This window comes from Oncorhynchus nerka, linkage group LG9b (assembly GCF_034236695.1).
Source record: "Oncorhynchus nerka isolate Pitt River linkage group LG9b, Oner_Uvic_2.0, whole genome shotgun sequence".
NCBI classification, from domain to species: Eukaryota; Metazoa; Chordata; class Actinopteri; order Salmoniformes; family Salmonidae; genus Oncorhynchus; species Oncorhynchus nerka.
The window spans coordinates 41,884,094-41,910,724 of NC_088424.1; the positions used below are offsets into that span (position 1 = coordinate 41,884,094).

Here is a 26,631-nt window from a genome sequence, read left to right on the forward strand (position 1 = left end):
ATAGCTTTCACCTGTGTTCATTTGGTCAGTCCGTCATGGAAAGGGCAGTTTTGTGCACTTAAAATTATATTGTCCTTTTGCATTTGTGCATTTTCAGAAGAACACACATTGCCAACATTATTGCTTAGTATGATTGTTGCAAATGTCCTTTCTAATACTGCAAGGCAAATTCAGATCTGGACTTGGAGACTGTTCGCTTTCTTCCTTTGTAATCAAGAAATGATTTCCACCTGGGAGGACACTAAATGGGTGCAATAGTGTATTATAAAAAATGATGGAACACTGATTTGCATGATGGAACACTGATTTGCATGATGGAACTCTGATTTGCATGATGGAACTCTGATTTGCATGATGGAACACTGATTTGCATGATGGAACACTGATTTGCATGATGGAACTCTGATTTGCATGATGGAACACTGATTTGCATGATGGAACTCTGATTTGCATGATGGAACTCTGATTTGTATTCCTTCATTTTTTTATCCAATCATACATGGCCAACTGTAAAAGCTGAAGTGCTCAGCCCTAGGCTATTTATATCATGTATATTGTCATGTTTTTGTGTGTGAAAATGTATAGTTTCTTCATTCTCAATAGAACCAAATAGTAGGCTACCTGACACCGTTTAGTTTGCTGAAAGAGTGAGAGCTCATTTTATCGGATGCTTTTCTGATATTTACAAGTTATTAAATGATTACAAATACACTTATCATATTTTACAGATGGAGCCCTCTGTGTTGGGCAATCATTGTCACATGACCTGGGTTTTTAACCTTAAAATAAAAAGCTTTTTCATTAAACTGTTCCCTTTTCATGTCAGATCCAGCACCAGACAATTTCTTTTTTGTGTAATCATCTGTTCTGGAAAAGGCATAAAAAAATCAAGTTTAAAATGTAGTTCATGTGACATGAGAGCCAGAAACACAGGTCCATGTTTATAGAGCACATATACTGGTCTGCATCACATACATTTTTCTCTGAGGCTGAAGATATTCAGCTTGGCCCGTAAGACCCTCACAAACCTTTACAGATGCACAATTGAGAGCATCCTGTTGAGCTGTATCAATGGCTGGTACAGCAACTGCACCGCCCGCACCCGCAGGGCTCTCCAGAGGGTGGTGCGTTCTGCCCGGGGGCAGACTGCCTGCCCTCCAGGACACCTAGAGCACCCAATGTCACAGGAAGGCCAAAAGATCATTAAGGACATTAACCACCCGAGCCACGGCCTGTCCACCCCGCTATCATCCAGAAGGCGAGGTCAGTACAGGTGCATCGAAGCTGGCACTGAGGGAATGAAAAACAGCTTATTCTCAAGGCCATCAGACTCTTAAATAGCCATCACCAGCCAGCAACCACCCGGTTACTCAACTCTGCACCGTCGAGGCTGCTGCCCTTTGTACATAGACATGGAATCACTGCAATTTAATAATGGAACACCAGTCACGTTAATGTTTACATACCGTTTTACTCATTTCCTATGTATATATTCTACTGTACTGTAGTCAATCCCGCTCCGACATCGCTCATCCTAATATTTACATATTAATTCCGTTATTTTAGTTTTAGATGTGTGTGTATTGTTGTGAATTGTTAGATACTGCTACACTGTTGGAGATATTAACTAAAGCATTTCGCTACACCGCAATAACATTGCTAATTTTGTGTATGTGACCAATTCGATTTGATTTATAGATTACATCAAAGACGTTCGCTTATCCCTCAGATGAAACAAACAGGGACTGATATCGCCATATTGGCGCTGAATAGTGATGCGCACCTATCGGTCTGTCCGGGAAAAGCAGCCAAGTGGTCCTGATGCTGCGTTATGTCATGAGGATGGTCAATACGGTTAGAAAGGCAGAATATAAACACGCTTTTCATCCAATGGTGAGGCTCAGTCTCTGTGGCGCAATGGAATAGCGCGCTGGACTTCTAATCCAGAGGCTCCGGGTTCGAGTCCCGGCAGAGATGGGTTTGCTAAGGAGCTGGTCTGCTTTTTAGAAAAAATAAATGTACTAAATTGGCCAATTTAAGCATACTTTTTATTGCATTATACAAGCAATTCTTTCCATTCGAATGTATGTTTAGTATCAAAATGTGGCGCTGGATACACGGCTTAGATAATGCCATTTTTATTTAAAATGAAACATGTAATCTCCATAACAGATAGATGCTTTTGGGTTTCTCCCGCCCACACATTGTATTCCACTTACAATCAGTTCTCATCGCAGCACCGGGGTATCGTTATCAGGGACGTATGCACAATGCATGCTGCACTCGGTAGGCTGACCCTCCTCATCAAACACTTTACATCGGAAGACTACAGCTTCAGCTCAACATTTTGTTAAGTCCCGACACCCATCTCTTTCCATTCACCCCCCTCTCCCCTCCACCACGTATCCTTTCTTTCATGTGATCTGAATTCATTCACACATTCATCCACAAGTCAATATAATATAGGCTATAGGCCTACCCTCTCGGACTACCAGTATGTGAAAAATTATGATAATTTTAATTATAGGCAAAAATTAGTGTATTTTAATTATACATTTGGTCTAAGCCATATTTTACAAAACAATTAACAAAAACACACATTGAACATGGGACTCATTACAAACACACGCACGCGCCTGTGTGCAAATGTTTTTTAATTACACAAATTAAATAGTAGACCATTCTAGGTCTAAATCATCATCATAATAGTCATCATAATCTCTAAAAAGCCCAAATGACATATAGGACACTGTACGTTGCTGATGAGGATACATACAGGAAAGAGCGCGCAACGACAACTCGTAGCGGCGCGCTTGTGTTTTCAGCACCTGGAGCTGTCCTGCACTCATACCCCGTCAGTGACTTTTTGTTGCTGTATAGAGCCTTGAATTTCAGTCTTCTCTAACAGCGAATTCAACAACCACATTTGAATTATAACGGATGTATAAAAGCTGGAATGAGTAGGCATAAGAAGGCCTGTGTCTATATTTATTTTAAACAGAGGCATTACATTTAGCAAAAAAACATTCCTGCTGCTACTTCAGCTGTCTGGTGATCCCCTCTCCTATCTCCGCCCAGTTTAAGATTGATTTTTTTCCTGCCTTCTGCATGTCGCCTATGGTGATAGGGCTTTTCGTGCCTCCGCGCCAGCCACCATTTTAACCCCATGTCTCCCCCTACACACGAACTAATCCGCATGCAAAACTAATCCTTAATCCCCTCGCGAGTTGAACGCCCCCCACCCCACCCCACCCTCCTCCACTGAACACCCACCAGTACAGTCTGTCCGGCCTTGAGCGTTGTGACTCCACTCAGAAAGACAACGTCTCGCGCTGTCAGTCAAAAAGGCTACTCCCTAACGGAAAGCAGAGAAAAACATTGATTCATGACTGATGAAGCTAGACCTAACTCTTATCTATGGGCATTGGGGACTAGCCTACTACCACTACCTAGGCTATTAAATCTATAATAATGGAGAAACTAGATAAAAGATGAACAATTCAGAAAAACAATTAGCCTATTATTTTTCGATGATATGACAAATAACATATTTGGGCATAGGATACAGTCTATATGAATATGACATCTCAGTTTTTCTTTCTCCAATATACACTATATGACCAAAAGTATGTGGACACCTGGTTGTCTAAAATCTCAATCCAAAATCATGGGCATTAATATGGAGTTGGTCCCCTCTTTGCTGCTATAACAGCCTCCACACTTCTGGAAAGGCTTTCCACTAGACGTTGGAACATTGCTGCGGGGACTTACTTCCATTCAGCCACAAGAGCAATAGTGAGGTCGCGCACTGATGTTGGGCGATTAGGCCTGGCTCGCAGTCGGCCTTACAATTCATCCCAAAGGTGTTTGATGGGGTTGAGGTCAGGGCTCTGTGCAGGCCAGTCAAGGTCTTCCACACCAACCTTGACAAACCATTTCTGTATGGAACTCACTTTGTGCACGGGGGCATTGCTATGCTGAAACAGGAAAGGGCCTTTCCCCAAACTGTTGCCACAAAGTTGGAAGCACAGAATCGTCTAGAATGTCATTGTATGCTGTAGCGTTAAGATTTCCCTTCACTGGAACTAAGGGGCCTGAACCACGAACCACGAAAAACAGCCCAGGCCATTATTCCTCCTCCACCAAACATTATAGTTGGCACTATGCATTCTGGCAGGTAACGTTCTCCTGGCATCCGCCAAACAGAGATTCGTTCGTCGGAATGACAGATTGTGAAGTGTGATTCATCACTCCAGAAAACGCGTTTACACTGGTCCAATGGTGACACTCCAGCTGATGCTTGGCATTGCACATGGTGATCTTAGGCTTGTGTGCAGCTGCTCGGTCATGGAAACCCATTTCATGAAGCTCCCAATGAACAGTTCTTTGTGCTGATGTTGCTTCCAGAGGCAGTTTGGAACTCGGTTGTGATTGTTGCAACAGAAGACAGACCATTTTTAAGCACATCATTGGTAGTCAGTCCCCTTCTGTGAGCTTGTGTGGCCGACCACTTTGCAGCTGAGCTGTTGTTGCTCCTAGATGTTTCCACTTCACAATAACAGCACTTATAATTGACCCGGCAGCTCTGTTTGTCTGTGGAGAATGCATGGCCTGTGGTCGATTTTATACACCTGTCAGCAACGGGTGTGGCTGAAATATCCGAATCCACTGATTTGAAGGGGTGTCCACATACTTTTTTATAGTGTCTCTATTTCTTTCTGCCCTGCATGCATATCCCTCTCACAGGCAGTATGCTCTTGCCCTCTTATCCGAATGGTACGGGCCAAATCGTATTAAAGTCCCCTCCCCCTCGCTCCCTCCTCCTCCACACGCCACCTCCTTTCTTTTAGACAGACTGTTTTTGCTGCAGTAAACGGTAGCCGTGGAGAGAGAGAGAGGGAACAGCTAGAAAAACAACAATCCGAAGAAGGAAGGAAAAAGTCAATATAGACAGATCCAGGGAGGCATCAGAGCAAGCGCCAGTTTTCCTGCAATACAGGGACCACTTCCAGAACCAACGGCGACAAATAGCCTATCCGTTCAGGATCGAGAATCCAGAGGCAGGCCTATTTCGGTGTGTATACTGTTATGTCCCTAACAATGTGATTGTTGTTGGCTGTGTCCGGGCTGTAACAAACGATCGACACCTGTCACTGTTGTAAATACTATGCTTTCGTGTCCTGGAATGTTCCTGAGTGCGCCTCACCCAGTTGCCTAGGCTACTGGCAGGTGCTGGAGGTAAAGCATTATCTTGACCCGGGAATACAATGCTAGACGCGTTGTATAATTTAGTGCGAATATGCTTTTTGTTATTGGACTGTAGGCTACGTTATGCCTCGCCATCTCTCCCCTCCCTTTCCTGCATGCAAGGCTTTTATCATTGGTCGTGTTACTACAATCTACAACGGTGTGCGCCTTCATTTCTACGCATAGGCTACGTGGTGTCCCTCTGATTACCATTACACAGGGCTAATTTCCTTTACTGGGGAAAAGGTGTAGGCAGGCTAGGGAAAGGAGGAGGCACGATAAACCATACCGGGCTCCTTCCTCGTTTCTACGCGGCATCCAGCAGCATTGCAGGTGCCTTCTGGGCTGTAACAGTGGTTCCCATCCTTTCCCGGTTACTGTAGCCTGCCACTAACTGCATGTAGCTCTGCCCGAGGACCCCTGAAGTACCCCCCACATGTGCATTTTACCAGCAGACCTATGGTCTCATGAGACTTCTCAAGTACCCCCTTTGGACAGGCCAAGTGCTCCTAGGGGTCCTAGTACCCAAGGTTGGGAACCACTGGACTATAGGACCTATCTTTAGATTGGATTTATCCAACCCCTTAAAGGTGGTGATCAGCACTAACGTTATTCTACAAATCAGTTCTGTTTTTTCATCGACACACTCTTCTCTAATGGCTCCAACAACAAGAATCCCCCTCCCCATCATATCCCCGCCCTATTCGCCCGCCCCACTGGCAACCTCTCTCTAGCCATTTACATTTACATTTAAGTCATTTAGCAGACGCTCTTATCCAGAGCGACTTACAAATTGGTGCGTTCACCTTATGACATCCCATGGCCCGCGCTGAACCGAATGGCGAAGGAGAATTTCGAGGATAGATCCAAGCCTTGGCTCGGCCGCCATGTAAGGCTATTTCAGTGTGTGTGTGTGTGAGAGGCTGAGGGTATTATAGTGACACCGTGTGTGCTACATCTGTGTCATGTGAGGAGAGAAGCACCGTCAGGCAATTCTCAGCGGGCGACAGGTGCAAGCATTTTGCTGTCCATTCCGACGTTTTGCTTGGCCAACAAGGGGAATTTGGATTTGGTTCATTTGTGATATTTGTAATTAACAAGAGTTGTTTTGGGCCCAGAAAACATCCCACTTATACTCCAGAGCTTGAATACATTTAGACATCATTGAATACATTTAGGGTAATGACAGCCCACACTGATTTTCCGCCCTTAGTGATTTAGAACGTTGCCTTTTACGGTGGTAGGCTCGATCACCGCGTCGCTCCCGGTACGATATGACATAGGCAGCAGATCTACGAAACCCACGGAGAAGCGCGTGAGCAACGATGTCCAAAAGTGTATTAAGCAACCGCCAACCGATCAGAACGCAACCAATTTCTCCCGAACAGCTTGTTCTTGTTTTATCGCCCTCCTCCCGCAGGTAACACTCCGGTGCTCCCCCCCCCCGCAGGTAACACTCCGGTGCCCCCCCCCCCGCGCAGGTAACACTCCGGTGCTCCTCTCCCCCGCAGGTAACACTCCGGTGCTCCCCCGCAGGTAACACTCCGGTGCTCCTCTCCCCCGCAGGTAACACTCCGGTGCTCCCCGCAGGTAACACTCCGGTGCTCCTCTCCCCCCGCAGGTAACACTCCGGTGCTCCCCCCAGGTAACACTCCGGTGCTCCTCTCCCCGCAGGTAACACTCCGGTGCTCCTCTCCCCCGCAGGTAACACTCCGGTGCTCCTCTCCCCTGCAGGTAACACTCCGGTGCTCCCCCTCCCCCGCAGGTAACACTCCGGTGCTCCTCTCCCCCGCAGGTAACACTCCGGTGCTCCTCTCCCCGCAGGTAACACTCCGGTGCTCCTCTCCCCTGCAGGTAACACTCCGGTGCTCCTCTCCCCTGCAGGTAACACTCCGGTGCTCCTCTCCCCTGCAGGTAACACTCCGGTGCTCCTCTCCCCCCGCAGGTAACACTCCGGTGCTCCTCTCCCCCCGCAGGTAACACTCCGGTGCTCCTCTCCCCTGCAGGTAACACTCCGGTGCTCCTCTCCCCTGCAGGTAACACTCCGGTGCTCCTCTCCCCTGCAGGTAACACTCCGGTGCCCCCCGCAGGTAACACTCCGGTGCTCCTCTCCCCCGCAGGTAACACTCCGGTGCCCCTCTCCCCCCGCAGGTAACACTCCGGTGCTCCTCTCCCCTGCAGGTAACACTCCGGTGCTCCTCTCCCCTGCAGGTAACACTCCGGTGCTCCTCTCCCCTGCAGGTAACACTCCGGTGCTCCTCTCCCCCCGCAGGTAACACTCCGGTGCTCCTCTCCCCTGCAGGTAACACTCCGGTGCTCCTCTCCCCTGCAGGTAACACTCCGGTGCTCCTCTCCCCCCGCAGGTAACACTCCGGTGCTCCTCTCCCCTGCAGGTAACACTCCGGTTCTCCTCTCCCCTGCAGGTAACACTCCCGTGCTCCTCTCCCCTGCACCCTGCCTAAACCTCCTGAGGATTGAGACGAATCAACCAACCATGGCATTCCCTTCTTACCTGGTCCCAAATCTATGGACTCTGAGTTTATTGACACTACTGGCAGCCTCTGTTCAGAGCAACTTCATTGTCTTTGGTAAGAATCTCTCTCATCCCTTCTAGGCTAGTCTCACCCTTCTCTACTCTCACCCTCTTCTACTCTCACCCTCTTCTACTCTCACCCTCGTCTACTGTCACCCTTGTCTACTGTCACCCTTGTCTACTGTCACCCTCCTCTACTGTCACCCTCCTCTACTCTCATCCTCGTCTGTGACCCTCCTCTCCTCTACTGTCACCCTCCTCTACTGTCACCCTCTACTGTCACCCTCCTCTACTCTCACCCTCCTCTACTCTCACCCTCCTCTACTCTCACCCTCTTCTGTGACCCTCCTCTAGTCTCACACTCTTCTAGTCTCACACTCTTCTAGTCTCACACTCTTCTAGTCTCACCCTCTTCTAGTCTCACCCTCTTCTAGTCTCACCCTCCTCTAATCTCACCCTCTTCTAGTCTTCTCTACTGTCACCCTCTTCTGTGACCCTCCTCTACTCTCAACCTCCTCTAGTCTCACACTCTTCTAGTCTCACCCTCTTCTAGTCTCACACTCTTCTAGTCTCACCCTCCTCTAATCTCACCCTCTTCTAGTCTTCTCTACTGTCACCCTCTTCTGTGACCCTCCTCTACTCTCAACCTCCTCTAGTCTCACACTCTTCTAGTCTCACCCTCTTCTAGTCTCACACTCTTCTAGTCTCACCCTCCTCTAATCTCACCCTCTTCTAGTCTTCTCTACTGTCACCCTCCTCTACTGTCACCCTCCTCTACTGTCACCCTAATCTAGGCTCACCCTCCTCTTCTGTCAACCTCCTCCACTGTCACCTTCCTCTAGTCTCACCCTCCTCTAGTCTCACCCTCCTCTAGTCTCACCCTCCTCTAGTCTCACCTTCCTCTTCTGTCACCCTCCTCTAGTCTCACCCTCCTCTTCTGTCAACCTCCTCTAGTCTCACGATCCTCTAGTCTCACCCTCCTCTATTCTCACCCTCCTCTTCTGTCACCCTCTTCTTCTGTCACCCTCCTCTAGTCTCACCCTCCTCTTCTGTCACCCTCCTCTAGTCTCACCCTCCTCTAGTCTCACCCTCCTCTTCTGTCACCCTCTTCTTCTGTCACCCTCCTCTAGTCTCACCCTCCTCTTCTGTCACCCTCCTCTAGTCTCACCCTCCTCTAGTCTCACCCTCCTCTTCTGTCACCCTCCTCTAGTCTCACCCTCCTCTAGTCTCACCCTCCTCTTCTGTCACCCTCCTCTAGTCTCACCCTCCTCTTCTGTCAGCCTCCTCTAGTCTCACCCTCCTCTAGTCTCACCCTCCTCTATTCTCACCCTCCTCTAGTCTCACCCTCCTCTAGTCTCACCCTCCTCTATTCTCACCCTCCTCTATTCTCACCCTCCTCTATTCTCACCCTCCTCTTCTGTCACCCTCCTCTAGTCTCCCCCTCCTCTTCTGTCACCCTCCTCTAGTCTCACCCTCCTCTTCTGTCACCCTCCTCTAGTCTCACCCTCCTCTAGTCTCACCCTCCTCTTCTGTCACCCTCCTCTAGTCTCACCTTCCTCTAGTCTCACCTTCCTCTAGTCTCACCTTCCTCTAGTCTCACCCTCCTCTTCTGTCACCCTCCTCTGCTGTCACCCTCCTCTAGTCTCACGATCCTCTAGTCTCACCCTCCTCTAGTCTCATCCTCCTCTACTGTCACCCTCCAGGATCTTCTACTCTATCCGGGTTGACGTCAGTTTTTAGTTGTTACTGTGTTATTACAAGGTAGTCACCAAGCGCCTTTCCCCCCGAACTCCAATGGAATTTCTGCTATTGTTTTTGAAGAATGTGTGTGATATACACTTGCACAGGTTGGCCTGTGCTCTGCCTCTCTCTGTGTGTCACACATACACACACACACACACACACACACACACACACACACACACTCGCGCATACAATAGGCTACAGCCACATTATTGTGTAAGCCTGGTATGATCATTAGAGCCATAGCGGTTTGATTAGGAGAGCCCTCAATGGAGACAATATGTTATACACACTGCTCCCAGTGGACACACACACATCTATCAATTAAAAAAAATATATGATTGGCAGGAAATCATCTTTTCATATTCATTGATTTGAGCAGTCTTTGTTGAGTGATGGGGGTTAGATACAAGCACACAGTTTCTCTCCCTGTTCTACATTACTATCTCACAGACTAACCACTGTAACAGTCTCACAGACTAACCACTGTTACAGTCTCACAGACTAACCACTGTTACAGTCTCACAGACTAACCACTGTAACAGTCTCACAGACTAACCACTGTTACAGTCCCACAGACTAACCACTGTTACAGTCCCACAGACTAACCACTGTTACAGTCCCACAGACTAACCACTGTTACAGTCCCACAGACTAACCACTGTAACAGTCTCACAGACTAACCACTGTTACAGTCCCACAGACTAACCACTGTTACAGTCCCACAGACTAACCACTGTAACAGTCCCACAGACTAACCACTGTAACAGTCCCACAGACTAACCACTGTTACAGTCCCACAGACTAACCACTGTTACAGTCCCACAGACTAACCACTGTTACAGTCCCACAGACTAACCACTGTTACAGTCCCACAGACTAACCACTGTACCAGTCTCACTAATCCCACAGATTAACCACTGTACCAGTCACTAATCCCACAGACTAACCACTGTAACAGTCTCACAGATTAACCACTGTTACAGTCCCACAGACTAACCACTGTTACAGTCTCACAGACTAACCACTGTTACAGTCTCACAGACTAACCACTGTTACAGTCTCACAGACTAACCACTGTTACAGTCTCACAGACTAACCACTGTAACAGTCACTAATCCCACAGACTAACCACTTTTACAGTCTCACAGACTAACCACTGTTACAGTCTCACAGACTAACCACTGTTACAGTCTCACAGACTAACCACTGTTACAGTCCCACAGACTAACCACTGTACCAGTCACAAATCCCACAGACTAACCACTGTTACAGTCCCACAGACTAACCACTGTTACAGTCTCACTAATCCCACAGACTAACCACTGTTACAGTCCCACAGACTAACCACTGTTACAGTCCCACAGACTAACCACTGTTACAGTCCCACAGACTAACCACTGTTACAGTCCCACAGATTAACTACTGTAACAGTCTCACAGACTAACCACTGTTACAGTCCCACAGATTAACTACTGTTACAGTCCCACAGACTAACCACTGTTACAGTCCCACAGATTAACTACTGTTACAGTCCCACAGATTAACCACTGTAACAGTCCCACAGATTAACTACTGTAACAGTCTCACAGACTAACTACTGTTACAGTCCCACAGACTAACCACTGTTACAGTCCCACAGATTAACTACTGTAACAGTCTCACAGACTAACCACTGTTACAGTCCCACAGATTAACTACTGTAACAGTCCCACAGATTAACTACTGTAACAGTCTCACAGACTAACCACTGTTACAGTCCCACAGACTAACCACTGTTACAGTCCCACAGACTAACCACTGTTACAGTCCCACAGATTAACTACTGTAACAGTCCCACAGATTAACTACTGTAACAGTCTCACAGACTAACCACTGTTACAGTCCCACAGATTAACTACTGTAACAGTCACTAATCTCACAGACTAACCACTGTAACAGTCTCACAGACTAACCACTGTTACAGTCCCACAGATTAACTACTGTAACAGTCACTAATCTCACAGACTAACCACTGTTACAGTCCCACAGATTAACTACTGTAACAGTCTCACAGACTAACCACTGTTACAGTCCCACAGATTAACTACTGTAACAGTCACTAATCTCACAGACTAACCACTGTTACAGTCCCACAGATTAACTACTGTAACAGTCACTAATCTCACAGACTAACCACTGTTACAGTCCCACAGATTAACTACTGTAACAGTCTCACAGACTAACCACTGTTACAGTCCCACAGATTAACTACTGTTACAGTCCCACAGACTAACCACTGTTACAGTCCCACAGATTAACTACTGTAACAGTCCCACAGATTAACTACTGTAACAGTCTCACAGACTAACCACTGTTACAGTCCCACAGATTAACTACTGTAACAGTCACTAATCTCACAGACTAACCACTGTTACAGTCTCACAGACTAACCACTGTTACAGTCTCACTAACACTACAAAACAATACCCTATATCATTTTTTTATATGTATATATTTTTTACAAGTATATATTTTTGATGTATTTTGTATTTATTCAGACAGTAGGATACATAGATTTGGGGAGACAGAATCTTGGACTGGGGAGCGATCCCTGGTTTCCCATGCAGGGATTACATGTGGACTAGAGTTGGCTGTGTTACCTATTCAGCCCAACTCAGACACACAGTAGCCTATATTATCTCACGTCAATATGCTCACTCTTGCAGATGTGATGTGCACCCACACAGAACCCCACGAATTGAAAAGCATGCAAACACACGCACCTACTTTAACTACATCAGCTGTTTTTACTGTCTGTTGTTGAATTATGCATAATTGTATTTTTTTTTCTGTGCTTCTGCATGTGAAATGTGTATAGAGCAGTTGGAGGAGTTGCCAATGTGAGTCAGTGAGAAGCTGTACTGTATACTGCTGTGGGGTAGCAATGGTAAACACATTTATGCAGATACTGAGATGAGGGCTCGTCCCAAGTGACACCCTATTCCCTATATAGGGCACTTTTGACCAGGGCCAATAGAGCTCTGGTTAAAAGTAGTGAACTACGTAGGGAATAGGGTGGCACTTGGGACGTGACCGAGGTCAGTGTTGGGAACATGCTAATGAAATCAAATAGAAATGAAGATTGCAATTATCAAATTCAAGACATTGATGAGATGCAAAAAGATAATCAAGTCCTGATGTATGAACCTGAGAGGGCGTAGACCTTATAATGTGTGTGATTCTTCATGTGGAGCTTATTTTGTCAATTCAACACGAGTTTGCAATTTGCACGTGTATTGCAAAAAGGACTTCTCGCATTCAGAAATATGTCACATTTGATTAGGGTTTGTATTGGTGCAGAATTGACCATGCAAGAACAAACCGATGAAATCACTGGCCTTTGTTGTTTGTAGCTAAGAGTGGTTTTGCACTACTGTCCATCAACTGGGACTCATAAATCTGGTTGTCTAGTCGTTTTTTCTGTGATTGGTACATACATTAAATTAATGATTTAAAAGTTGTTGTTTTTTATGTAAAAAAAATATGCAGTATAGCCATTGATTCTTGAATAATCTAGCTGATTTTTGGGCTTTACATTTCTCCAGACCCATCCTTCAGCTGTTTAGGGTTACTGCTTTGTTGTTTTTCTAATCTCAGATTGCCCCTTTTAAAAGGTACATGTAGCTTAATGTTGTGTGTCCGACCAAAACTATGACACAGCTGTGCTGCCTGGTAACTGGGTGCCTGGTAACTGGGTGCCTGGTAACTGGGTGCCTGGTAACTGGGTGCCTGGTAACTGGGTGCCTGGTAACTGGGTATCTGGTAACTGGGTGCCTGGTAACTGGGTATCTGGTAACTGGGTGCCTGGTAACTGGGTGCCTGGTAACTGGGTGTCTGGTAGCTGGGTGCCTGGTAACTGGGTGTCTGGTAGCTGGGTGTCTGCACCCCAAATGGCAACCTATTCCATATGTAGTGCACTACTTTTGACCTGAGGCTCATGAGGGGGGGGGGGGTTAGGGTGCCCTTTGAGATGCAGACCTAGATATATGGAGAGGGGGAGATGGAGAGGAATGGGAGAGAGGCTCCAATAATGGCCGGTAGTGGCCGGTGAATGGGCAGTTCATTTTAAATGGCCCGAACAGAAGGGCCCACTTAGCATAAATAATGCAATGTTATGTTTCAGAGAGGAAAAACGATTAGTATGGCAGATCAATGACTACAGATTAACGATCAGATGCACCAAGCCTGTCTGTCACTACAACATGTCTCAAAATCTATACTTGCTTCTTTCATGCTTTCAAAACGTCCATGTTATTGCTGTGTTTTGTTTTCATCCTCCCCGAAACAAAATGCTCATCAATAATATTAGCAAAACAATACAAGTGAGAGCTCACATAAGTCAGCGACTCGGCACTCATTTAAACATTTGCTGCAGAAGGAATCCCCATATGAGCAGCGTGTCAGAGTCAGAGAAGAACAACGCTGTTTGTCTGTGCTGGGCCCCTATACAGAGAGCCTCTAATTGTGTACAGTATCTATTTTCCACAGCTGGATGTGTAGTGGAACAGTTCAACTGGACTGGCTCTCTGAAGGCTACAGATTAGAGCTGTGATTGGCCAAGACTGAGTACCAAACGGTACCCTATTCGCTATACAGTGCACTACTTTTGACCAAAGCCTTATGGATAAACTATGGACCCTGGGTAAAAGTAGTGCACTATATAGGAAACAGCGTATCATTTGGAAAGCAACTCTGTTCTGTATCACTAACCAAGTTACCTCAGGCCAGGGTGTCGTGGCCACCCTCTGTAGCACTCATAAGCGCACAGCATGACACACACACACACACACACACACACACACACACACACACACACACACACACACACACACACACACACTGGCCTCCTGTCACTGCCCGTGCCCCTTCTCAGTGGAGACCTCAGGGAATAATGTCTGTGAATCAAATGGCACCCTATTCCCTGTGTAGTGCACTTCTTTTAGCAAGGGCTCACAAGGCCATTGGAAACAGGGCCTATAGGGCTCTGGTCAAAATAGTGCACCATATAGGGAATAGGGTGCTATTTCAGACGCAGCCATTGTGTCATCTCAAGACCACAACACAACGTGATTAATGGTTTATTTTCCTCAGTGTATTCTCTCTCTGGCGTCTGGGCAACGGACCACTGGATTGAGTGGGGCAGAGAGAGGCTGCACTTCCAGCTGTGACCAATAATGAATACAGATGAAATGATGGGTGTAGACCAATCATTAATGTGGGTGAAATTTACAGGCTGGACGGAGGGAGGGAAGGCGGGAGGGAGGGAGGGCCTCTGTGTTCTGTGCCAGCAGTTCACTTTAGTTTGCTCAGGGAATCGAGTTCTGGCAGAACACAGGCCTCCTGAAAGAACCACTCATTTCCAGTTTGTGCTATTTATTGTTGATGACTGGCTGACTGAGGGTTGGTCCTAAATGGCACCCTATTCCCTGTATAGTGCACTACTTTTGACCAGAGAGAATATAGGGAATAGGGTTCTGTTTTGAGATACAGCTCTGGTTCTGTATCTCTAACCTAGTTACGTCAGGCCAGGGTGACGTCCTGTTTGTTGACTGACTCCTTGCGTCCCAAATGGCATGATATTCCCTATATAGTGCACTACTCTGGTCATAAGTAGTGCACTATATAGGGAATAGGATGCCATTTGAGAGGCAGATGCTGACTGGGCATCCTGTGTGCCAGCCAGACCAGGCCAGGGCTGATGGGAAACATGCCGCTAAGTTCGCCCCCAAATGGACGGATTTCTGTCAAAAGTAGTGTACTAAATAGGGAATAGGGTGCCATTTGGGATGAAGACTAATACACAGACAGGCCTGGTACCTCCACAACAGTGAGTGGGTGGAGGGAGGCTCTACCTATCCTGTCAGCAATGATGACTGATAAGCAGCATTGACTCATTAACAACTGGAGAACAAGAAGCCTGAGGCCCTAGTTATTTTGTTGAATTACTGGCTAGTGACTGTGACATTAATATGAGGCTTTTTCATCGCCCTCTAACTCTCTCTCTACTCTTGACGGCCCAGGCCACTGGTTTCCCAACCTACGTGCATACTGGATGTATCAAGAGTAGGATAAGTGCTGATTTGGGACCAGTTTTGTTGTTTATAGATCACAAGGGAAAAGGTTACATGGACATGGAAAGAACTGATCCTAGATCTCTACTCTGGATGGACCCGCCCAGACCACTGATATCCAGTTCATCCCTATTATCCACCCTTCTTCCGAAGTGTGGACTTGCACACTTCCATCATGGATTTAAAAGCTTTGCTTTGGTGTAATCATTGGTTTAAGGAAGTTATTTTGAATCCATGACAGGAAGTCTTAGCACTTTGGGAGAAGAATGAGGATGCAGTGAGTGAGTGAGAGACAGACTGAGTGAGTGAGTGAGAGAGAGAGAGAGAGTGAGAGAGACAGAGTGACAGAGTGAGTGAAGGTGAGAGACTGAGAGTGAGAGACAGAGCGAGAGAGAGAAAGTGAGAGAGAGACAGAGTGAGTGAGAGAGAGACACTGAGTGAGTGTGTGAGTGTGTGAGTGACAGAGAGACTGAGTGAGAGAGAGACTGAGTGAGAGTGACAGAGTGAGTGAGGGTGAGAGAGTGAGAGAGAGTGAGAGAGAGAAAGTGAGAGAGAGACAGAGTGAGTGAGAGAGAGACAGAGTGAGTGAGAGAGAGACTGAGTGAGAGAGTGAGTGAGTGAGTGAGTGAGTGAGTGGGAGAGAGAGAGAAAGATTGAGGTGAGTGAGTGAGTGTGTGAGTGAGTGACAGACTGAGTGAGTGAGTGAGAGACTGAGAGAGAGAGTGAGTGAGTGAGTGAGTGAGTGAGTGAGTGAGAGAGAGAGAGAGTGAGTGAGTGAGTGTATGAGTGACAGACTCAGTGAGTGAGAGAGAGACTGAGTGAGTGAGACAGTGAGTGAGTCAGTGAGTCAGTGAGTGAGTCAGTGAGTGAGTGAGTGAGTGAGTGAGTGAGTGAGTGAGTGAGTGAGTGAGAGAAAGATTGAGGGAGAGACTGAGTGAGTGAGAGAGAGACTGAGTGAGTGAGAGAGAGAGAGAGAGACAGTGAGTGAGTGAGTGAGTGAGTGAGTGAGTGAGTGAGTGAGTGGGAGAGTGAGTGCGTGTGAGAGAGAGAGAGAGAGAGAGAGAGATGGTGAGTGGGAGACTGAGTGAGTGAGTGAGTGAGAGACAGACTGACTGAGTGAGTGAAAGAGAGAGAGAGAGTGACTGAGTGAGTGAGTGAGTGAGTGAGGGACAGACTGACTGAGTGAGTGAGTGAGAGAGAGGAGTGAGTGAGTGAGATACAGAGAGGTGAGTGAGTGAGAGAGAGAGTTTACTGGTCTGAGGACGAACCACACGACTAACAACATTGGACACAATCTCATCCTGGAATATCCAAGGCCTGAGGTCATCTGCCTTTGGCCTAAAGAGCAGGAACCTGGACACAGACATTGTCATGCTACAAGAAACATGGTATGGACCCACTGGTTTTCCTCTAGGTTACAGAGAGCTGGTGGTCTGATTAACCAAACTACCAGGCGTGAAACAGGGAAGGGACACAGGGGGTATGCTCATTTGGTATAGAGCAGACCTAACTCACTCACTTTGGTTAGAAATTCAAAAGGAAATGATCTTAACAGAGAAAAATGTCCTCCTCTGTGCTACCTACAATTATTCCCCCCCACTAGAATCCCTGTACTTTAATGAAGACAGCTTCTCCACCATGGAGGGGGAAATCAATCATTTCCAGGTACAGGGACATGTACTAGTCTGTGGCGACCTAAATGCCAGAACTGGACAAGAACCTGACACCCTCAGCACACAGGGGGACAAACACCTACCTGGAGGTAAAGCATTACCACCCCCATATGCCCACCTAGGCACAACTACGACAACATAACCAACAAAAACGTGTCACAACTACTGCAGCTCTGTCGCACGCTGGGTATTTACATAGTTAATGGTAGGCTTCGAGGGGACTCCTATGGTAGGTACACTTATAACTCATCTCTTGGCAGTAGTACTGTAGAATACTTTATCACTGACCTCAACCCAGAGTCTCTCAGAGTTCACAGTCAGCCCACTGACACCCCTATCAGATCACAGAAAAATCACAGTCTACTTGAACAGAGCAATACTCAATCATGAGGCATCAAAGCCAAAGGATCTGAATAACATTAAGAAATGCTATAGATGGAAGGAAAGTAGTGTGGAAATCTACCAAAAAACAATTAGGCAACAACACATTCAATCCCTTAAAGACAACTTCCTGGACAAAACATTCCACTGTAATAGTGAAGGTGTAAACTTGGCAGTAGAAAATCTAAACAGTATATTTGACCTCTTAACTTCCCTGTCAAATCTAAACATTTCAAACAGAAATCCGAAGAAAATGAACAACAATGACAAATGGTTTGATGAAGAATGCAAAAACCGAAGAAAGAAATTGAGAAACCTGTCCAAGCAAAAATATAGAGAACCAGTAAACCTGAGTCTACACCTTCACTATGGTGAATCACTAAAACAATACAGAAATACACTATGGAAAAAGAAGGAACAGCATGTCAGAAATCAGCTCAATGTAATTAGAAAACATTCAGACAACAAATTCCAATTGGCTTAAACTCCTTAACATCATGCTTAGCTCTGGCATCTTCCCCAATATTTAGAACCAAGGACGGATCACCCCAATCTACCGAAGTGGAGACAAATTTGACCCCAATAACTACAGTGGGATATGAGTCCATAGCAACCTTGGGAAAATCCTCTGCATTATCATTTACAGCAGACTTCAAATCAAAGTTTATTTGTCACGTGCACCAAATACAACAGGTGTAGTAGACCTTACAGTGAAATGCTTACTGACAGGCCCTAACCAATAGTGTAAAAAAATATGTTAGGTGAACAATAAGTGAAAACAATGTACTGAGCAAATGTCAAATTAGCTTTTTACCAAATTACCGTACGACAGACCACATATCCACCCTGCACACCCTAATTGACAAACAAACAAACCAAAACAAAGCCAAAGTCTTCTCATGCTTTGTCGATTTCAAAAAAGCCTTTGACTCAATTTGCCATGGGGGTCTGCTATACAAATGGATGGAAAGTGATGTTGGGGGAAAAGATCCGACATAAAATCCAAAATCACAAACAACAAGTGTGTGGTTAAAATGTAAAAAAAAACATTTCTTCCCACAGGGCTGTGGGGTGAGACAGGGATGCAGCTTAAGCCCCACCCTCTTCAACATATATATCAATGATTTGGTGAGGGCACTAGAACAGTCTGCAGCACCCAGCCTCACCCTACTAGAATCTGAAAGTCAAATATCTACTCTTTGCTGATGATCTGCTGCTTCTGTCACCAACCAAGGAGGGCTCACAGCAGCACCTAGATCTTCTGCACAGATTCTGCCAGACCTGGGCCCTGACAGACAGACCTGGGCCCTGACAGACCTGGGCCCTGACAGACAGACCTGGGCCCTGACAGACCTGGTCCCTGAGAGTAAATCTCAGTAAGACCAAAATAATGGTGTTCCAAAAAAGGTCCATTTGCCAGGACAACAAATACAAATTCCATCTAGACACTGTTGCCATAGAGCACAAAAAAACTATACATACCTCAGCTTAAACATCAGCTCCACGGGTAACTTCCACAAAGCTGTGAACGATCTGAGAGACACGGCAAGAAGGGCCTTCTATGCCATCAAAAGGAACATCAAATTCGACATACCAATTAGGATCTGGCAAGAAAAATACTTGAATCAGTTATAGAACCCATTGCCCTTTATGGTTGTGAGGTCTGGGGTCCGCTCACCAACCAAGAATTCACAAAATGGGACAAACACCAAATTCAGACTCTGCACGCAGAATTCTGCAAAAATATCCTCCACGTGCAATGTAAAACACCAAATAATGCACGCAGAGCAGAATTAGGCCGATACCCACTAATTATCCAAATCCAAAAAAGAGCTGTTAAAATCGACAACCACCTAAAAGGAAGCGATTCCCAAACCTTCCATAACAAAGTCATCACCTACAGAGAGAAGAGTCCCTTAAGCAAGCTGGTCCTGGGGCTCTGTTCACAAACACAAACATACCCCACAGAGTCCCAGGACAGCAACACAATTAGACTCAACCAAATCATGTGAAAACGAAAACATAATTACTTGACACATTGGAAAGAATTAACAAAAAACTGAGCAAACTAGAATGCTATTTGGCCCTAAACAGAGAATACACAGTGGCAGAATACCTGACCACTGTGACTGACCCAAAATGAAGGAAAGCTTTGACTATGTACAGACTTAGTGAGCATTGCCTTGCTATTGAGAGAAGACAGGCTGTGTGCACACTGCCCACAAAATGAGGTGGAAACTGAGCTGCACTTCCTAACCTCCTGCCAAATGTATATATATATGCACAATATGACATTTGAAATGTCTTTATTATTTTGGAACTTTTGTGAGTGTAATGTTTACTGTTAATTTGTTTATTTCACTTTTGTACTTTATCTACTTCACTTGCTTTGGCAAAGTTAACATATGTGTCCCATGCCAATAAAGTCCTCAAATTGAATTTAATTGAATTGCAGAGCGAGACGGAGGTAGAGAAATGCTTGGAGAGAGAGACGGAGGTAGAGAGATGCAGAGAGAGAGAGAGAGACAGAGGGAGGGAGATGCAGAGAGAGAGAGATGATGAGAGAGAGAGAGACGGAGGTAGAGAGATGCAGAGAGAGAAAGAGAGACGGAGGGAGGGAGATGCAGAGAGAGAGAGAGACGGAGGTAGAGAGATGCAGAGAGAGAGAGACGGAGGTAGAGAGATGCAGAGAGAGACGGAGGTAGAGAGATGCAGAGAGAGAGAGAGAGACGGAGGTAGAGAGATGCAGAGAGACGGAGGTAGAGAGATGCAGAGAGACGGAGGTAGGGAGATGCAGAGAGAGAGAGTCGGAGGTAGAGAGATGCAGAGAGACGGAGGTAGAGAGATGCAGAGAGACGGAGGTAGGGAGAGAGAGAGAGAGAGACAGAGGTAGAGAGATGCAGAGAGAGAGAGAGAGACGGAGGTAGAGAGATGCAGAGAGAGAGAGAGAGACGGAGGTAGAGAGATGCAGAGAGACGGAGGTAGGGAGATGCAGAGAGAGAGAGAGAGACGGAGGTAGAGAGATGCAGAGAGAGACGGAGGTAGAGAGATGCAGAGAGAGAGAGAGAGACGGAGGTAGAGAGATGCAGAGAGAGAGAGAGACGGAGGTAGAGAGATGCAGAGAGACGGAGGTAGGGAGATGCAGAGAGAGAGAGAGAGACGGAGGTAGAGAGATGCAGAGAGACGGAGGTAGGGAGATGCAGAGAGAGAGAGTCGGAGGTAGAGAGATGCAGAGAGACGGAGGTAGAGAGATGCAGAGAGACGGAGGTAGGGAGAGAGAGAGAGAGAGAGACAAGAGGTAGAGAGATGCAGAGAGAGAGAGAGAGACGGAGGTAGAGAGATGCAGAGAGAGAGAGAGAGACGGAGGTAGAGAGATGCAGAGAGACGGAGGTAGGGAGATGCAGAGAGAGAGAGAGAGACGGAGGTAGAGAGATGCAGAGAGAGACGGAGGTAGAGAGATGCAGAGAGAGAGAGAGAGACGGAGGTAGAGAGATGCAGAGAGAGAGAGAGACGGAGGTAGAGAGATGCAGAGAGACGGAGGTAGGGAGATGCAGAGAGAGAGAGAGAGACGGAGGTAGAGAGATGCAGAGAGACGGAGGTAGGGAGATGCAGAGAGAGAGAGTCGGAGGTAGAGAGATGCAGAGAGAGAGAGAGAGACGGAGGTAGAGAGATGCAGAGAGAGAGAGACGGAGGTAGAGAGATAGAGAGAGAGAGAGAGGAGGTAGAGAGATGCAGAGAGAGAGAGAGACGGAGGTAGAGAGATGCAGAGAGAGAGAGAGAGACGGAGGTAGAGAGATGCAGAGAGAGAGAGAGACGGAGGTAGAGAGATGCAGAGAGAGACGGAGGTAGAGAGATGCAGAGAGAGAGAGAGACGGAGGTAGAGAGACGCAGAGAGAGAGAGAGAGAGACGGAGGTAGAGAGATGAGAGAGAGAGATGCAGAGAGAGAGAGAGAGAGAGACGGAGGTAGAGAGATGCAGAGAGAGACAGAGGTAGAGAGATGCAGAGAGAGACGGAGGTAGAGAGATGCAGAGAGAGACGGAGGTAGAGAGATGCAGAGAGAGAGAGAGAGATGGAGGTAGAGAGATGCAGAGAGAGAGACGGAGGTAGAGAGATGCAGAGAGAGAGAGAGAGATGGAGGTAGAGAGACGGAGGTAGAGAGATGCAGAGAGACGGAGGTAGAGATATGCAGAGAGACGGAGGTAGAGAGATGCAGAGAGACGGAGGTAGAGAGATGCAGAGAGAGAGAGAGAGAGAGAGACAGAGGTAGAGAGATGCAGAGAGAGAGAGAGAGATGGAGGTAGAGAGATGCAGAGAGAGAGACGGAGGTAGAGAGATGCAGAGAGACGGAGGTAGAGAGATGCAGAGAGACGGAGGTAGAGAGATGCAGAGAGAGAGAGAGAGAGACAGAGGTAGAGAGATGCAGAGAGAGAGAGAGAGATGGAGGTAGAGAGATGCAGAGAGAGAGACGGAGGTAGAGAGATGCAGAGAGACGGAGGTAGAGAGATGCAGAGAGACGGAGGTAGAGAGATGCAGAGAGAGAGAGAGAGAGAGAGAGAGAGAGAGGTAGAGAGATGCAGAGAGAGAGAGAGAGATGGAGGTAGAGAGATGCAGAGAGAGAGAGTGTTTGGCTGTGCTGATTTTCCATTAGTTTCACAGCTGATTAACTGACCTGACTACAGTCACAGTAACAACACCTGTCTCTTCCCCGATGAATCACACTTTGTGTGCATCCCAAATGGAACCCTATACCCTATATAGTCTATGGTCAAAAGTAGTGCACTATATAGGAAATAGGGTTCCATTTTGTACTCATCCTTGGATCAGCACTCGTCTCTATTTGCACCAGACTCTAAAATACCCAAATGATTACTCCCATCTTATTATCAGGATGGCTGAACCTTTATGTGATGATTGATTAAGCTCCGAGCAACACAACAACTATAAACAGAGAGACGTATAGACAGTGGATCATTTCCATTGAGCCAAAAGCAGAACATGGGTCCTAGACGGCATGCTATTCCAATATAGTGGCGATAGGGCCCTGGTCAAAAGTAGTGCACTACATAGGGAATAGGGTGCTATGGGCCCTGGTCAAAAGTAGTGCACTATATAGGGAATAGGGTGCTATGGGCCCTGGTCAAAAGTAGTGCACTATATATAGGGAATAGGGTGCTATGGGCCCTGGTCAAAAGTAGTGCACTATATAGGGAATAGGATTCGATGCGTTTGTGACACATGTAGAGTGTTATCATCTCATATCTGCGTCCGATTGTATATCTGGCAACCTATTTTCCCTATAGAGTGCACTACTTTTGACTGGGGCCATATGGGTCTATGGGCCCTGGTCAAAAGTAGTGCACTATATAGGGAAAAGGGTGCCATTTGGTATTCATAAAAATGTTATCATCAGCTCCAGGTTTGACTCTGACCTGTTATTTCCTGACACATACGTTAGTCAGCCTGGTATGTGAGACACAGCTAAGCGCCCGGGTCTGGTGTGATAATGGTTTTAAGAAAGTCATAAAAGGAATCCGAATGACACATATGTACTGACTTGTTTCAATAACTTGTGATCTGAGAGGCGGCAGCATAGCCCTCGGTTTCTAAACAACAAGGAGAAGAAACCCCTTTAGACCTTGTCAATCCAAGTCAGATCCCATCACATTCACTCAGGCTATCTCAGATTACATCGCAACAACAAGCAATAATGTTGAGCACTCTTGAGATTGTTGTCGAGACGGACGCAGGCAGCAGTTGCAGCACTCAAGAGTTTTTTACCTCGTGTGTGTGAGGGAGGGGGAGTGTGAGGGAGGGGGAGTGTGAGGGAGGGAGGGCCATGTCAATCTGTGGGAGGGAGGTGGAGTGTGAGGGAGGGGAGTGTGAGGGAGGGGGAGTGTGAGGGAGGGAGGGCCATGTCAATCTGTGGGAGGGAGCGGGAGTGTGAGGGAGGGCCATGTCAATATATGGGAGGGAGGGGGAGTGTGAGGGAGGGAGGGCCATGTCAATCTGTGGGAGGGAGGGGGAGTGTGAGGGAGGGAGGGCCATGTCAATCTATGGGAGGGAGGGGGAGTGTGAGGGAGGGAGGGCCATGTCAATCTATGGGAGGGAGGGGGAGTGTGAGGGAGGGAGGGCCATGTCAATCCTTGGGAGGGAGGGCGGTAGAAAATCGAGCCTTGTTAGCAGAACTGTCAGCTGTGAGCTGGCCGACCGCTCAGAAAGACGTTTTGATGAAAGGAACACTGAGGCTGGAAATTCATCAGTGGCTCTTTTGAAACGCCAGCGTCATTGTGCAGCAGGCAGAGTCTGGGTGCTGTCCTGCTTTTCAGCAATGTTTCCTTTGATTGTGCTGGCCTTGTGGTGCGGTGGAATGGTCCTCTGGCTCTTTTCATTGTTTGCTGTGGGGTTTTAAATCACCAAGGTATCCTGTCGTGGCAGCAAGGCTAGAAAGAAGCAGGAACAAACTCTAGGGATGTTTCTTTATCTTAAACCCATCACTGTTGCTGGCTCTGAAATGGCACCCTAGTCCCCATGTAGTGCACTACTTTTGACCAGAGCCCTGATCTAAAGTAGTGCACTACATAGGGAATAGGCTGTCATTTGGGATGTATACTTTATCTGAACCAATCACTGTGTTGTGTTCCAGTGATGTCATTAGATGGCTGTATTGTGGACCTCAGCTGTCACGCCCTGATCTGTTTCACCTGTCCTTGTCTCCACCCCCTCCAGGTGTCTCCCATCTTCCCCACTTGTCCTTGTCTCCACCCCCTCCAGGTGTCTCCCATCTTCCCCACCTGTCCTTGTCTCCACCCCCTCCAGGTGTCTTCCATCTTCCCCACTTGTCCTTGTCTCCACCCCCTGCAGGTGTCTCCCATCTTCCCCACTTGTCCTTGTCTCCACCCCCTCCAGGTGTCTCCCATCTTCCCCACTTGTCCTTGTCTCCACCCCCTCCAGGTGTCTCCCATTTTCCCCACTTGTCCTTGTCTCCACCCCCTCCAGGTGTCTCCCATCTTCCCCACTTGTCCTTGTCTCCACCCCCTCCAGGTGTCTCCCATCTTCCCCACTTGTCCTTGTCTCCACCCCCTCCAGGTGTCTCCCATCTTCCCCACCTGTCCTTGTCTCCACCCCCTCCAGGTGTCTCCCATCTTCCCCACTTGTCCTTGTCTCCACCCCTCCAGGTGTCTCCCATCTTCCCCACTTGTCCTTGTCTCCACCCCCTCCAGGTGTCTCCCATCTTCCCCACCTGTCCTTGTCTCCACCCCCTCCAGGTGTCTCCCATCTTCCCCACTTGTCCTTGTCTCCACCCCCTCCAGGTGTCTCCCATCTTCCCCACTTGTCCTTGTCTCCACCCCCTCCAGGTGTCTCCCATCTTCCCCACCTGTCCTTGTCTCCACCCCCTCCAGGTGTCTCCCATCTTCCCCACTTGTCCTCTGGGTATTTAAACCTGTGTTTTCTGTCTGTCTGTTACCAGTTTGTCTGGTTTGTTCAAGTCAACCAGCGGTTTGTCTCAGCGCCTGCTTTGCCACAGTCTCTCGTTTCCCCCCTTGTCCTCTTGGTTTTGACCCTTGCCTGTCCTTCTGACCCTGGGCCTGCCTGCGGTCCTGTACCTTGGCCCCACTACCTGGATTATCGACCCCTGCCTGACCCCTGCCTGACCCTGGGCCTGCCTGCCGTCCTGTACTTTGGCCCCACTACCCTGGATTATCGACCCCTGCCTGACCCTGGGCCTGCCTGCCGTCCTGTACCTTGGCCCCACTACCCTGGATTATCGACCCCTGCCTGACCCTGGGCCTGCCTGCCGTCCTGTACCTTGGCCCCACTACCCTGGATTATCGACCCCTGCCTGACCCTGGGCCTGCCTGCCGTCCTGTACCTTGGCCCCGCTACCCTGGATTATCGACCCCTGCCTGACCCTGAGCCTGCCTGCCGTCCTGTACCTTGGCCCCGCTACCCTGGATTATCGACCCCTGCCTGACCCTGAGCCTGCCTGCCGTCCTGTACCTTGGCCCCGCTACCCTGGATTATCGACCCCTGCCTGACCCTGAGCCTGCCTGCCGTCCTGTACCTTGGCCCCACTACCCTGGATTATCGACCCCTGCCTGACCCTGGGCCTGCCTGCCGTCCTGTACCTTGGCCCCACTACCCTGGATTATCGACCCCTGCCTGACCCTGGGCCTGCCTGCCATCCTGTACCTTGGCCCCACTACCCTGGATTATCGACCCCTGCCTGACCCTGGGCCTGCCTGCCGTCCTGTACCTTGGCCCCACTACCCTGGATTATCGACCCCTGCCTGACCCTGGGCCTGCCTGCCATCCTGTACCTTGGCCCCACTACCCTGGATTATCGACCCCTGCCTGACCCTGAGCCTGCCTGTCGTCCTGTACCTTGGCCCCACTACCCTGGATTATCGACCCCTGCCTGACCCTGAGCCTGCCTGCCGTCCTGTACCTTGGCCCCACTACCCTGGATTATCGACCCCTGCCTGCCTTGACCTGTCGTTTGCCTCCCCCCTGTTGTTGCAATAAACATTGTTTCTTCAACACGTCTGCACTTGGGTCTTACCTGAAACCTGATATCAGCACAGTGTTTGTATTGATTAGATGGCTGTATTGTGGACCTCAGCACAGTGTTTGTATTGATTAGATGGCTGTATTGTGGACCTCAGCACAGTGTTTGTATTGATTAGATGGCCGTATTGTGGACCTCAGCACAGTGTTTGTATTGATTAGATGGCTGTATTGTGGACCTCAGCACAGTGTTTGTATTGACTAGATGGCTGTATTGTGGACCTCAGCACAGTGTTTGTATTGACTAGATGGCTGTATTGTGGACCTCAGCACAGTGTTTGTATTGATTAGATGGCCGTATTGTGGACCTCAGCACAGTGTTTGTATTGATTAGATGGCCGTATTGTGGACCTCAGCACAGTGTTTGTATTGATT

The 26,631-nt window shown here is 47.8% G+C and overlaps 1 protein-coding gene and 1 non-coding gene across 4 annotated transcripts in view; both read left to right on the top strand.

The window, feature by feature from the left end:
* Positions 1-1,903: 1,903 nt before the first annotated feature.
* trnar-ucu (transfer RNA arginine (anticodon UCU)) lies at positions 1,904-1,977 on the top strand. Its single transcript has one exon. It is a non-coding gene; the product is annotated as a tRNA-Arg (tRNA).
* A 2,886-nt stretch (positions 1,978-4,863) lies between these two features.
* Positions 4,864-26,631, top strand: part of LOC115122578 (cell adhesion molecule 3-like) — a 134,761-nt gene continuing 112,993 nt past the window's right edge. For all 3 annotated transcript variants that reach the window (XM_065013719.1, XM_065013720.1, XM_065013721.1), the window contains exons 1-2: positions 4,864-5,074; positions 7,671-7,835. In XM_065013719.1, coding sequence (XP_064869791.1) covers positions 7,742-7,835 — 94 coding nt within the window. In that variant the 5' untranslated portion in view covers positions 4,864-5,074; positions 7,671-7,741. The remainder of the gene's footprint in view (positions 5,075-7,670; positions 7,836-26,631) is intronic.